This window comes from Oncorhynchus keta, unplaced genomic scaffold (assembly GCF_023373465.1).
Source record: "Oncorhynchus keta strain PuntledgeMale-10-30-2019 unplaced genomic scaffold, Oket_V2 Un_contig_1897_pilon_pilon, whole genome shotgun sequence".
Lineage (NCBI taxonomy): Eukaryota > Metazoa > Chordata > Actinopteri > Salmoniformes > Salmonidae > Oncorhynchus > Oncorhynchus keta.
Window position 1 is genome coordinate 95,190 of NW_026281219.1, and position 15,133 is coordinate 110,322.

Consider the following 15,133-nt stretch of genomic DNA (forward strand, 5'->3'; position numbering starts at 1 on the left):
CACACAATACACCAATAACACACCAATAACACACACAATACACCAATAATACACCAATAACACACACAATACACCAATAATACACCAATAACACACAATACACCAATAATACACCAATAACACACACAATACACCAATAACACACTAATAACACACACAATACACCAATAACACACTAATAACACACACAATACACCAATAATACACCAATAACACACAATACACCAATAATACACCAATAACACACAATACACCAATAACACACACAATACACCAATAACACACTAATAACACACACAATACACCAATAACACACCAATAACACACACAATACACCAATAACACACCAATAACACACAAATACACACAATTACACCAATAACACACACAATACACCAATAACACAACAATTATACACCAATAACACACACAATACACCAATAACACATCAATAACACACAATACACCAATAACACACACAATACACCAATAACACATCAATAACACACAATACACCAATAACACACACAATACACCAATAACACAACAATTATACACCAATAACACCAATAATACACCAATAACACACACAATACACCAATAACACACCAATAACAAACACAATACACAAATAATACACCAATAACACACACAATACACCAATAATACACCAATAACACACACAATACACCAATAACACACCAATAACACACCAATAACACACAATACACACATAATACACACAATACACCAATAACACACTAATAACAAACACAATACCCAAATAATACACACAATACACCAATAACACACCAATAACACACAATACACCAATAATACACCAATAACAGACACAATACACCAATTACACACAATACACCAATAACACACCAATAACACACAATACACCAATAATACACACAATACACCAATAACACACCACTAATACACACAATACACCAATAATAGACACAATACACCAATAACACACCACTAATACACACAATACACCAATAACACACCACTAATACACACAATACACCAATAACACACCACTAATACACACAACACACCAATAACAGACACAATACACCAATAACACACCACTAATACACACAATACACCAATAACACACCACTAATACACACAATACACCAATAACACACCACTAATACACACAATACACCAATAACACACCAATAACACACCACTAATACACACAATACACCAACAACACACACACACGCCACAATGCATTAACACATACACACATAGACACAAAACACACACACACATAATACACTTCTAACAAACAGACACGCATCACAAAAACACAGGAACAGGAAGTGTTCTTACGGAGGGTTCTCTCCCAGAGCGGTTCCCTTGTGCTTCAGCACCATGTCAGTTCCGTACATGTTGAACATCCTATAGGGGTTCACCGAGACCAGGATACTACCTATATATGTCTAGAGACAGAGAGGTACATGTTGACCAGGATACTACCTATATATGTCTAGAGACAGAGAGGTACATGTTGACCAGGATACTACCTATATATGTCTAGAGACAGAGAGATACATGTTGACCAGGATACTACCTATATATGTCTAGAGACAGAGAGGTACATGTTGACCAGGATACTACCTATATATGTCTAGAGACAGAGAGGTACATGTTGACCAGGATACTACCTATATATGTCTAGAGACAGAGAGGTACATGTTGACCAGGATACTACCTATATATGTCTAGAGACAGAGAGATACATGTTGACCAGGATACTACCTATATATGTCTAGAGACAGAGAGATACATGTTGACCAGGATACTACCTATATATGTCTAGAGACAGAGAGATACATGTTGACCAGGATACTACCTATATATGTCTAGAGACAGAGAGGTACATGTTGACCAGGATACTACCTATATATGTCTAGAGACAGAGAGGTACATGTTGACCAGGATACTACCTATATATGTCTAGAGACAGAGAGATACATGTTGACCAGGACACTACCTATATATGTCTAGAGACAGAGAGGTACATGTTCACTTTTCTTGTGGCTGAGATCCTGGACTGGACAGAGGAACTCTGCCTTAGAAGGCCAGCATCCCAGAGTCGCCTCTTCACTGTTGACGTTGAGACTAGTGTTTTGCGGGTACTATTTAATGAAGCTGCCAGCTGAGGACTTGTGAGGCGTCTGTTTCTCAAACGAGACACTCTAATGTACTTGTCCTCTTGCTCAGTTGTGCACCGGGGCCTCCCACTCCTCTTTCTATTCTGGTCAGGGCCAGGTTGATCTGTTCTGTGAAGGGAGTAGTACACAGCGTTGTACGAGATCTTCAGTTTCTTTCTCACATGGAATAGCCTTAATTTCACAGAACAAGAATAGACTGACGAGTTTCAGAAGAAAGGTCTTTGTTTCTGGCCATTTTGAGCCTGTAATCGAACCCACAAATGCTGATGCTCCAGATACTCAATTAGTCTACAGAAGGCCATTGCTTCTTTAATCAGGACAACAGTTTTCAGCTGTGCTAACATAATCGCAAAAGGGTTTTCTAATGATCAACTAGCCTTTATAAAATGATGAACTTCGATTAGCTAACACAACGTGCCATTGGAACACAGGAGTGATGGTTACTGATAATGGGCCTCTGTATGCCTATGTAGATATTCCATTAAAAAATCAGCTGTTTCCAGCTACAAAAGTCATTTACAACATAAACAATGTCTACACTGTATTTCTGATCAATTTGATGTTATTTTAATGGACTAAAAATGTGATTTTCTTTCTAAAACAGGGACATTTCTAAGTGACCCCAAACTTTTGAACAGTGGTGTATGTCTGAGACAGGTCGAAAGACGTTACACACACAGTAAAAACACCCCTACTGCCTCTGATCAAGAAAACACCCCTACTGCCTCTGATCAAGAAAACACCCCTACTGCCTCTGATCAAGAAAACACCCCTACTGCCTCTGATCAAGAGAACACCCCTACTGCCTCTGATCAAGAGAACACCCCTACTGCCTCTGATCAAGAAAACACCCCTACTGCCTCTGATCAAGAAAACACCCCTACTGCCTCTGATCAAGAGAACACCCCTACTGCCTCTGATCAAGAGAACACCCCTACTGCCTCTGATCAAGAGAACACCCCTACTGCCTCTGATCAAGAGAACATCCCTACTGCCTCTGATCAAGAGAACACCCCTACTGCCTCTGATCAAGAGAACACCCCTACTGCCTCTGATCAAGAAAACACCCCTACTGCCTCTGATCAAGAGAACACCCCTACTGCCTCTGATCAAGAGAACACCCCTACTGCCTCTGATCAAGAGAACACCCCTACTGCCTCTGATCAAGAGAACATCCCTACTGCCTCTGATCAAGAGAACATCCCTACTGCCTCTGATCAAGAGAACACCCCCTACTGCCTCTGATCAAGAAAACACCCCTACTGCCTCTGATCAAGAGAACATCCCTACTGCCTCTGATCAAGAGAACACCCCTACTGCCTCTGATCAAGAGAACATCCCTACTGCCTCTGATCAAGAGAACACCCCTACTGCCTCTGATCAAGAGAACATCCCTACTGCCTCTGATCAAGAGAACATCCCTACTGCCTCTGATCCAGAGAACATCCCTACTGCCTCTGATCAAGAGAACACCCTACTGCCTCTGATCAAGAGAACATCCCTACTGCCTCTGATCAAGAGAACATCCCTACTGCCTCTGATCAAGAGAACACCCCTACTGCCTCTGATCAAGAGAACATCCCTACTGCCTCTGATCAAGAGAACACCCTACTGCCTCTGATCAAGAGAACATCCCTACTGCCTCTGATCAAGAGAACATCCCTACTGCCTCTAATCAAGAGAACATCCCTACTGCCTCTGATCAAGAGAACACCCCTACTGCCTCTGATCAGAGAACATCCCTACTGCCTCTGATCAAGAGAACACCCCTACTGCCTCTGATCAAGAGAACATCCCTACTGCCTCTGATCAAGAGAACATCCCTACTGCCTCTGATCAAGAGAACACCCCTACTGCCTCTGATCAAGAGAACACCCCTACTGCCTCTGATCAATAGAACACCCCTACTGCCTCTGATCAAGAGAACACCCCTACTGCCTCTGATCAATAGAACATCCCTACTGCCTCTGATCAAGAGAACATCCCTACTGCCTCTGATCAAGAGAACACCCCTACTGCCTCTGATCAAGAGAACACCTACTGCCTCTGATCAAGAGAACACCCCCTACTGCCTCTGATCAAGAGAACACCCTACTGCCTCTGATCAAGAGAACACCCCTACTGCCTCTGATCAAGGGAACACCCCTACTGCCTCTGATCAAGAGAACATCCCTACTGCCTCTGATCAAGAGAACATCCCTACTGCCTCTGATCAAGAGAACATCCCTACTGCCTCTGATCAAGAGAACACCCCTACTGCCTCTGATCAAGAGAACACCCCTACTGCCTCTGATCAAGAGAACACCCCTACTGCCTCATCAAGAGAACACCCCTACTGCCTCTGATCAAGAGAACACCCCTACTGCCTCTGATCAAGAGAACACCCCTACTGCCTCTGATCAAGAGAACACCCCTACTGCCTCTGATCAAGAGAACATCCCTACTGCCTCTGATCAAGAGAACATCCCTACTGCCTCTGATCAAGAGAACATCCCTACTGCCTCTGATCAAGAGAACATCCCTACTGCCTCTGATCAAGAGAACACCCCTACTGCCTCTGATCAAGAGAACATCCCTACTGCCTCTGATCAAGAGAACATCCCCTACTGCCTCTGATCAAGAGAACACCCCTACTGCCTCTGATCAAGAGAACATCCCTACTGCCTCTGATCAAGAGAACACCCCTACTGCCTCTGATCAAGAGAACACCCCTACTGCCTCTGATCAAGAGAACATCCCTACTGCCTCTGATCAAGAGAACATCCCTACTGCCTCTGATCAAGAGAACATCCCTACTGCCTCTGATCAAGAGAACACCCCTACTGCCTCTGATCAAGAGAACATCCCTACTGCCTCTGATCAAGAGAACACCCCTACTGCCTCTGATCAAGAGAACACCCCTACTGCCTCTGATCAAGAGAACATCCTACTGCCTCTGATCAAGAGAACACCCTACTGCCTCTGATCAAGAGAACACCCCTACTGCCTCTGATCAAGAGAACACCCTACTGCCTCTGATCTAAAAGAGAACATCCATACTGCCTCTGATCAAGAGAACACCCCTACTGCCTCTGATCAAGAGAACATCCTACTGCCTCTGATCAAGAGAACATCCCTACTGCCTCTGATCAAGAGAACACCCCTACTGCCTCTGATCAAGAGAACATCCCTACTGCCTCTGATCAAGAGAACATCCCTACTGCCTCTGATCAAGAGAACACCCCTACTGCCTCTGATCAAGAGAACATCCCTACTGCCTCTGATCAAGAGAACATCCCTACTGCCTCTAATCAAGAGAACATCCCTACTGCCTCTGATCAAGAGAACACTCACTGCCTCTGATCAAGAGAACATCCCTACTGCCTCTGATCAAGAGAACATCCCTACTGCCTCTGATCAAGAGAACATCCCTACTGCCTCTGATCAAGAGAACACCCCTACTGCCTCTGATCAAGAGAACATCCCTACTGCCTCTGATCAAGAGAACATCCCTACTGCCTCTGATCAAGAGAACGCCCCTACTGCCTCTGATCAAGAGAACACCCCTACTGCCTCTGATCAAGAGAACTCCCTTTCTGCCTCTGATCAGAGAACATCCCTACTGCCTCTGATCAAGAGAACTCTACTGCCTCTGATCAAGAGAACACCCCTACTGCCTCTGATCAAGAGAACACCCTACTGCCTCTGATCAAGAGAACATCCCTGGTGATCCCTACTGCCTCTGATCAAGAGAACATCCCTGGTCATTCCTACTGCCTCTGATCAAGAGAACATCCCTGGTCATCCCTACTGCCTCTGATCAAGAGAACATCCCTGGTCATCCCTACTGCCTCTGATCAGGAGAACACCCCTACTGCCTCTGATCAAGAGAACATCCCTACTGCCTCTGATCAAGAGAACATCCCTACTGCCTCTAATCAAGAGAACACCCCTACTGCCTCTGATCAAGAGAACACCCCTACTGCCTCTGATCAAGAGAACACCCCTACTGCCTCTGATCAAGAGAACACCCCTACTGCCTCTGATCAAGAGAACATCCCTACTGCCTCTGATCAAGAGAACATCCCTACTGCCTCTGATCAAGAGAACATCCCTACTGCCTCTGATCAAGAGAACACCCCTACTGCCTCTGATCAAGAGAACATCCCTACAGCCTCTGATCAAGAGAACACCCCTACTGCCTCTGATCAAGAGAACACTCACTGCCTCTGATCAAGAGAACACCCCTACTGCCTCTGATCAAGAGAACATCCCTACTGCCTCTGATCAAGAGAACATCCCTACTGCCTCTGATCAAGAGAACATCCCTACTGCCTCTGATCAAGAGAACATCCCCTGGTCCCCTACTGCCTCTGATCAAGAGAGGACTGCCTCTGATCAGAGAACATCCCTACTGCCTCTGATCAAGAGAACATCCCTACTGCCTCTGATCAAGAGAACACCCCTACTGCCTCTGATCAAGAGAACACCCCTACTGCCTCTGATCAAGAGAACACCCCTACTGCCTCTGATCAAGAGAACTCCCTACTGCCTCTGATCAAGAGAACACCCCTACTGCCTCTGATCAAGAGAACTCCCTACTGCCTCTGATCAAGAGAACACCCCTACTGCCTCTGATCAAGAGAACACCCTAATGCCTCTGATCAAGAGAACATCCCTACTGCCTCTGATCAAGAGAACATCCCTACTGCCTCTGATCAAGAGAACACCCCTACTGCCTCTGATCAAGAGAACATCCCTACTGCCTCTGATCAAGAGAACACCCCTACTGCCTCTGATCAAGAGAACACCCCTACTGCCTCTGATCAAGAGAACACCCCTACTGCCTCTGATCAAGAGAACACCCCTACTGCCTCTGATCAAGAGAACACCCCTACTGCCTCTGATCAAGAGAACATCCCTACTGCCTCTGATCAAGAGAACACCCCTACTGCCTCTGATCAAGAGAACACCCCTACTGCCTCTGATCAAGAGAACACCCCTACTGCCTCTGATCAAGAGAACACCCTAATGCCTCTGATCAAGAGAACATCCCTACTGCCTCTGATCAAGAGAACATCCCTACTGCCTCTGATCAAGAGAACACCCCTACTGCCTCTGATCAAGAGAACATCCCTACTGCCTCTGATCAAGAGAACACCCCTACTGCCTCTGATCAAGAGAACACCCCTACTGCCTCTGATCAAGAGAACACCCTACTGCCTCTGATCAAGAGAACACCCCTACTGCCTCTGATCAAGAGAACATCCCTACTGCCTCTGATCAAGAGAACACCCCTACTGCCTCTGATCAAGAGAACGCCTCTACTGCCTCTGATCAAGAGAACACCCCTACTGCCTCTGATCAAGAGAACACCCTTTCTGCCTCTGATCAAGAGAACATCCCTACTGCCTCTGATCAAGAGAACACCCTACTGCCTCTGATCAAGAGAACACCCTACTGCCTCTGATCAAGAGAACACCCCTACTGCCTCTGATCAAGAGAACATCCTGGTGATCCCTACTGCCTCTGATCAAGAGAACATCCCTGGTCATTCCTACTGCCTCTGATCAAGAGAACATCCCTGGTCATCCCTACTGCCTCTGATCAAGAGAACATCCCTGGTCATCCCTACTGCCTCTGATCAGGAGAACACCCCTACTGCCTCTGATCAAGAGAACACCCCTACTGCCTCTGATCAAGAGAACATCCCTACTGCCTCTGATCAAGAGAACATCCCTACTGCCTCTAATCAAGAGAACATCCCTACTGCCTCTGATCAAGAGAACACCCCTACTGCCTCTGATCAAGAGAACATCCCTACTGCCTCTGATCAAGAGAACATCCCTACTGCCTCTGATCAAGGACCCTACTGCCTCTGATCAAGAGAACACCCCTACTGCCTCTGATCAAGAGAACACCCTACTGCCTCTGATCAAGATCCCTGGAACACCCCTACTGCCTCTGATCAAGAGAACCCCTACTGCCTCTGATCAAGAGAACACCCCTACTGCCTCTGATCAAGAGAACACCCTTTCTGCCTCTGATCAAGAGAACATCCCTACTGCCTCTGATCAAGAGAACACTACTGCCTCTGATCAAGAGAACACCCCTACTGCCTCTGATCAAGAGAACACCCCTACTGCCTCTGATCAAGAGAACATCCCTGGTGATCCCTACTGCCTCTGATCAAGAGAACATCCCTGGTCATTCCTACTGCCTCTGATCAAGAGAACATCCCTGGTCATCCCTACTGCCTCTGATCAAGAGAACATCCCTGGTCATCCCTACTGCCTCTGATCAGGAGAACACCCCTACTGCCTCTGATCAAGAGAACATCCCTACTGCCTCTGATCAAGAGAACATCCCCTACTGCCTCTAATCAAGAGAACACCCCTACTGCCTCTGATCAAGAGAACACCCCTACTGCCTCTGATCAAGAGAACACCCCTACTGCCTCTGATCAAGAGAACATCCCTACTGCCTCTGATCAAGAGAACATCCTACTGCCTCTGATCAAGAGAACATCCCTACTGCCTCTGATCAAGAGAACACCCTACTGCCTCTGATCAAGAGAACATCCCTACTGCCTCTGATCAAGAGAACACCCTACTGCCTCTGATCAAGAGAACACCCCTACTGCCTCTGATCAAGAGAACACCCCTACTGCCTCTGATCAAGAGAACATCCCTACTGCCTCTGATCAAGAGAACATCCCTACTGCCTCTGATCAAGAGAACATCTACTGCCTCTGATCAAGAGAACATCCCTACTGCCTCTGATCAAGAGAACACCCCTACTGCCTCTGATCAAGAGAACATCCCTACTGCCTCTGATCAAGAGAACATCCCTACTGCCTCTGATCAAGAGAACATCCCTACTGCCTCTGATCAAGAGAACACCCCTACTGCCTCTGATCAAGAGAACATCCCTACTGCCTCTGATCAAGAGAACACCCCTACTGCCTCTGATCAAGAGAACATCCCTACTGCCTCTGATCAAGAGAACACCCCTACTGCCTCTGATCAAGAGAACACCCCTACTGCCTCTGATCAAGAGAACACCCCTACTGCCTCTGATCAAGAGAACACCCCTACTGCCTCTGATCAAGAGAACACCCCTACTGCCTCTGATCAAGAGAACACCCCTACTGCCTCTGATCAAGAGAACATCCCTACTGCCTCTGATCAAGAGAACATCCCTACTGCCTCTGATCAAGAGAACACCCCTACTGCCTCTGATCAAGAGAACATCCCTACTGCCTCTGATCAAGAGAACACCCTACTGCCTCTGATCAAGAGAACACCCCTACTGCCTCTGATCAAGAGAACACCCCTACTGTCTCTGATCAAGAGAACATCCCTACTGCCTCTGATCAAGAGAACACCCCTACTGCCTCTGATCAAGAGAACACCCCTACTGCCTCTGATCAAGAGAACACCCCTACTGCCTCTGATCAGAGAACATCCATACTGCCTCTGATCAAGAGAACACCCCTACTGCCTCTGATCAAGAGAACATCCCTACTGCCTCTGATCAAGAGAACATCCCTACTGCCTCTGATCAAGAGAACACCCCTACTGCCTCTGATCAAGAGAACATCCCTACTGCCTCTGATCAAGAGAACATCCCTACTGCCTCTGATCAAGAGAACACCCCTACTGCCTCTGATCAAGAGAACATCCCTACTGCCTCTGATCAAGAGAACATCCCTACTGCCTCTAATCAAGAGAACATCCCTACTGCCTCTGATCAAGAGAACACCCCTACTGCCTCTGATCAAGAGAACATCCCTACTGCCTCTGATCAAGAGAACATCCCTACTGCCTCTGATCAAGAGAACACCCCTACTGCCTCTGATCAAGAGAACACCCCTACTGCCTCTGATCAAGAGAACATCCCTACTGCCTCTGATCAAGAGAACACCCTACTGCCTCTGATCAAGAGAACGCCCCCCTACTGCCTCTGATCAAGAGAACACCCCTACTGCCTCTGATCAAGAGAACACCCTTTCTGCCTCTGATCAAGAGAACATCCCTACTGCCTCTGATCAAGAGAACACCCCTACTGCCTCTGATCAAGAGAACACCCCTACTGCCTCTGATCAAGAGAACACCCCTACTGCCTCTGATCAAGAGAACATCCCTGGTGATCCCTACTGCCTCTGATCAAGAGAACATCCCTGGTCATTCCTACTGCCTCTGATCAAGAGAACATCCCTGGTCATCCCTACTGCCTCTGATCAAGAGAACATCCCTGGTCATCCCTACTGCCTCTGATCAGGAGAACACCCCTACTGCCTCTGATCAAGAGAACACCCTTACTGCCTCTGATCAAGAGAACACCCCTACTGCCTCTGATCAGAGAGCATCCCTACTGCCTCTGATCAAGAGAACATCCCTACTGCCTCTGATCAAGAAAACATCCCTGGTCATTCCTACTGCCTCTGATCAAGAGAACATCCCTGGTCATCCCTACTGCCTCTGATCAGGAGAACACCCCTACTGCCTCTGATCAAGAGAACACCCTTACTGCCTCTGATCAAGAGAACACTCTACTGCCTCTGATCAAGAGAGCATCCCTACTGCCTCTGATCAAGAGAACATCCCTACTGCCTCTGATCAAGACAACACGCTTACTGCCTCTGATCAAGAGAACACCCCTACTGCCTCTGATCAAGAGAACATCCCTGGTCATCCCTACTGCCTCTGATCAAGAGAACATCCCTGGTCATCCCTACTGCCTCTGATCAAGAGAACATCCCTGGTCATCCCTACTGTCTCTGATCTGGCAGACTCACTAAACAGAGAACATCCCTGGTCATCCCTACTGCCTCTGATCAGGAGAACATACCTGGTCATCCCTACTGCCTCTGATCAGGAGAACATACCTGGTCATCCCTACTGCCTCTGATCAAGAAAACATCCCTGGTCATCCCTACTGCCTCTGATCAAGAGAACATCCCTACTGCCTCTGATCAAGGTAACATCCTGGTCACCCCTACTGCCTCTGATCAAGAGAACATCCCTGGTCATCCCTACTGCCTCTGATCAAGAGAACATCCCTGGTCATCCTTACTGCCTCTGATCAAGAGAACACCCTGATCATCCCTACTGCCTCTGATCTGGAGGACTCACTAAACAGAGAACATCTCTGGTCATCCCTACTGCCTCTGATCAAGAGAACATCCCTGGTCATCCCTACTGCCTCTGATCAAGAGAACATCCCTGGTCATCCCTACTGTCTCTTTAAAGAGAACATCCCTGGTCATTCCTACTGCCTCTGATCAAGACAACATCCCTGGTCATCCCTACTGTCTCTGATCAAGAGAACACCCCTACTGCCTCTGATCAAGAGAACTCCCTACTGCCTCTGATCAAGAGAACCCCTACTGCCTCTGATCAAGAGAACACCCTTTCTGCCTCTGATCAAGAGAACATCCCTACTGCCTCTGATCAAGAGAACACCCCTACTGCCTCTGATCAAGAGAACACCCCTACTGCCTCTGATCAAGAGAACACCCTACTGCCTCTGATCAAGAGAACATCCCTGGTGATCCCTACTGCCTCTGATCAAGAGAACATCCCTGGTCATTCCTACTGCCTCTGATCAAGAGAACATCCCTGGTCATCCCTACTGCCTCTGATCAAGAGAACATCCCTGGTCATCCCTACTGCCTCTGATCAGGAGAACACCCCTACTGCCTCTGATCAAGAGAACACCCTTACTGCCTCTGATCAAGAGAACACCCCTACTGCCTCTGATCAAGAGAGCATCCCTACTGCCTCTGATCAAGAGAACATCCCTACTGCCTCTGATCAAGAAAACATCCCTGGTCATTCCTACTGCCTCTGATCAAGAGAACATCCTGGTCATCCCTACTGCCTCTGATCAAGAAAACACCCCTACTGCCTCTGATCAAGAGAACACCCCTACTGCCTCTGATCAAGAGAACATCCCTACTGCCTCTGATCAAGAGAGCATCCCTACTGCCTCTGATCAAGAGAACATCCCTACTGCCTCTGATCAAGACAACACGCTTACTGCCTCTGATCAAGAGAACACCCCTACTGCCTCTGATCAAGAGAACATCCCTGGTCATCCCTACTGCCTCTGATCAAGAGAACACCCCTACTGCCTCTGATCAAGAGAACATCCCTGGTCATCCCTACTGCCTCTGATCAAGAGAACATCCCTGGTCATCCCTACTGTCTCTGATCTGGCAGACTCACTAACCAGAGAACATCCCTGGTCATCCCTACTGCCTCTGATCAGGAGAACATACCTGGTCATCCCTACTGCCTCTGATCAGGAGAACATACCTGGTCATCCCTACTGCCTCTGATCAAGAAAACATCCCTGGTCATCCCTACTGCCTCTGATCAAGAGAACATCCCTACTGCCTCTGATCAAGGTAACATCCCTGGTCACCCCTACTGCCTCTGATCAAGAGAACATCCCTGGTCATCCCTACTGCCTCTGATCAAGAGAACATCCCTGGTCATCCTTACTGCCTCTGATCAAGAGAACACCCCTGATCATCCCTACTGCCTCTGATCTGGAGGACTCACTAAACAGAGAACATCTCTGGTCATCCCTACTGCCTCTGATCAAGAGAACATCCCTGGTCATCCCTACTGCCTCTGATCAAGAGAACATCCCTGGTCATCCCTACTGTCTCTTTAAAGAGAACATCCCTGGTCATTCCTACTGCCTCTGATCAAGACAACATCCCTGGTCATCCCTACTGTCTCTGATCGGGCAGACTCACTAAACAGACAACATCCCTGGTCATCCCTACTGTCTCTGATCAAGAGAACATCCCTGGACATCCCTACTGTCTCTGATCAAGAGAACATCCCTGGTCATCCCTACCGTCTCTGATCAAGAGAACATCCCTGGTCATTCCTACTACCTCTGATCAAGAAAACATCCCTGGTCATTCCTACTGCCTCTGATCAAGAGAACATCCCTACTGACTCTGATCAAGAGAACATCCCTGGTCATCCCTACTGCCTCTGATCAAGAGAAAATCCCTGGTCATCCCTATTGTCTCTGATCTGGCAGACTCACTAACCAGAGAACATCCCTGGTCATCCCTACTGCCTCTGATCAAGAGAACATCCCTGGTCATCCCTACTGCCTCTGATCAAGAGAACATCCCTGGTCATCCCTACTGCCTCTGATCACGAGAACATCCCTGGTCATCCCTACTGCCTCTGATCAAGAGAACATCCCTGGTCATCCTTACTGCCTCTGATCAAGAGAACACCCCTGATCATCCCTACTGCCTCTGATCTGGAGGACTCACTAAACAGAGAACATCTCTGGTCATCCCTACTGCCTCTGATCAAGAGAACATCCCTGGTCATCCCTACTGCCTCTGATCAAGAGAACATCCCTGGTCATCCCTACTGCCTCTGATCAAGACAACATCCCTGGTCATCCCTATTGTCTCTGATCTGGCAGACTCACTAACCAGAGAACATCCCTGGTCATCCCTACTGCCTCTGATCAAGAGAACATCCCTGGTCATCCCTACTGCCTCTGATCAAGAGAACATCCCTGGTCATCCCTACTGTCTCTGATCAAGAGAACATCCCTGGTCACCCCTACTGCCTCTGATCAAGAGAACATCCCTGGTCATCCCTACTGTCTCTGATCAAGAGAACATCCCTGGTCACCCCTACTGCCTCTGATCAAGAGAACATCCCTGGTCATCCCTACTGCCTCTGATCAAGAGAACATCCCTGGTCATCCCTACTGTCTCTGATCTGGCAGACTCACTAAACACACATGCTTGGTTTGCAAATGATGTCTGAGTGTTGGAGTGTGCCCCTGGCTCTCCGTAAATAAATAATAAACAATATGCTGCCGTCTGGTTTGCTTCATCAAAGGAATTTCTAATTATTTATACTTTTACTTTTGATACTTTAGTATATTTAAAACCAAATCGTTTTAGACTAGTAGTATTTTACTGGGTGACTTTCATTTTAATTTGACACTTATTCTATTAAGGTATCTTTACTTTACTACGCACGCACGCACGCACGCACGCACGCACGCACGCACGCACGCACGCACGCACGCACGCACGTGCCGCTGCGCACGCACGCACGCACGCACGCACGCACGCACGCACGCACACGCACGCACGCACGCACGCCACGCACGCACGCACGCACGCACGCACGCACGCACGCACGCACGCACGCACGCACGCATACGCACGCACGCACGCACGCACGCACGCACGCACACACACACACACACACACACACACACACACACACACACACACACACACACACACACACACACACACACACACACACACACACACACACACATTCCACTAATAACACACACAACAGGATCCTAGCTATACGTCTGTACAGGGGATAGAGGGACATGTGTGAATGCTATTAGTTTATCAGGTAATGGGCGTACAGTGTCCAGTGAGTTGTTAGTAAACTCACATAGATGATCTCTCTCTCAAACCTCTTGTTCAGGTTGAGCAGCACAGATCCCTCAGACAGCTCCCTGGAACAACAGACACAGAAGCACACAGACCAGCTGAAATAGCAGCTTCCACATCCTTTAAATAAGGCTGTTGTGTTGTGTTGTGTTCTCACTCCAGCTGCGTCATGTCCTCGACTCCGTCTTCCTCTGGCTGCTCCCGGTACACCATGCTGGGCAGGCTGCGGATGGAGTACATCTACACACAGACACACCGTTGAGTTCATATACCGACATTCACAAGACATCGCATCCAGTACCACTTATCATACCGGTATTACCTTATCGTACCAGTATTACCGGTATTACCTTATTGTACCGGCATTACCTTATCATACCAGTATTACCTTATCATACCGGTATTACCTTATCGTACCAGTATTACCGGTATTACCTTATTGTACCGGCATTACCTTATCATACCAGTATTACCT

At 47.6% G+C, this 15,133-nt stretch overlaps 1 protein-coding gene across 1 annotated transcript in view; it reads right to left on the reverse strand.

Annotated features, from left to right (window-relative positions):
* The window catches only part of LOC127920331 (unconventional myosin-XV-like), a gene marked incomplete at its 3' end in the record, with an annotated part of 105,236 nt that extends 90,324 nt beyond the window's left edge, over nucleotides 1-14,912 (reverse strand). Inside the window, exons 1-3 of the mRNA XM_052504249.1 lie at nucleotides 14,816-14,912; nucleotides 14,660-14,723; nucleotides 1,357-1,466 (exon numbers count right to left, since the gene is read on the reverse strand). Coding sequence (XP_052360209.1) covers nucleotides 1,357-1,466; nucleotides 14,660-14,723; nucleotides 14,816-14,898 — 257 coding nt within the window. The remainder of the gene's footprint in view (nucleotides 1-1,356; nucleotides 1,467-14,659; nucleotides 14,724-14,815) is intronic.
* Nucleotides 14,913-15,133: the final 221 nt, after the last annotated feature.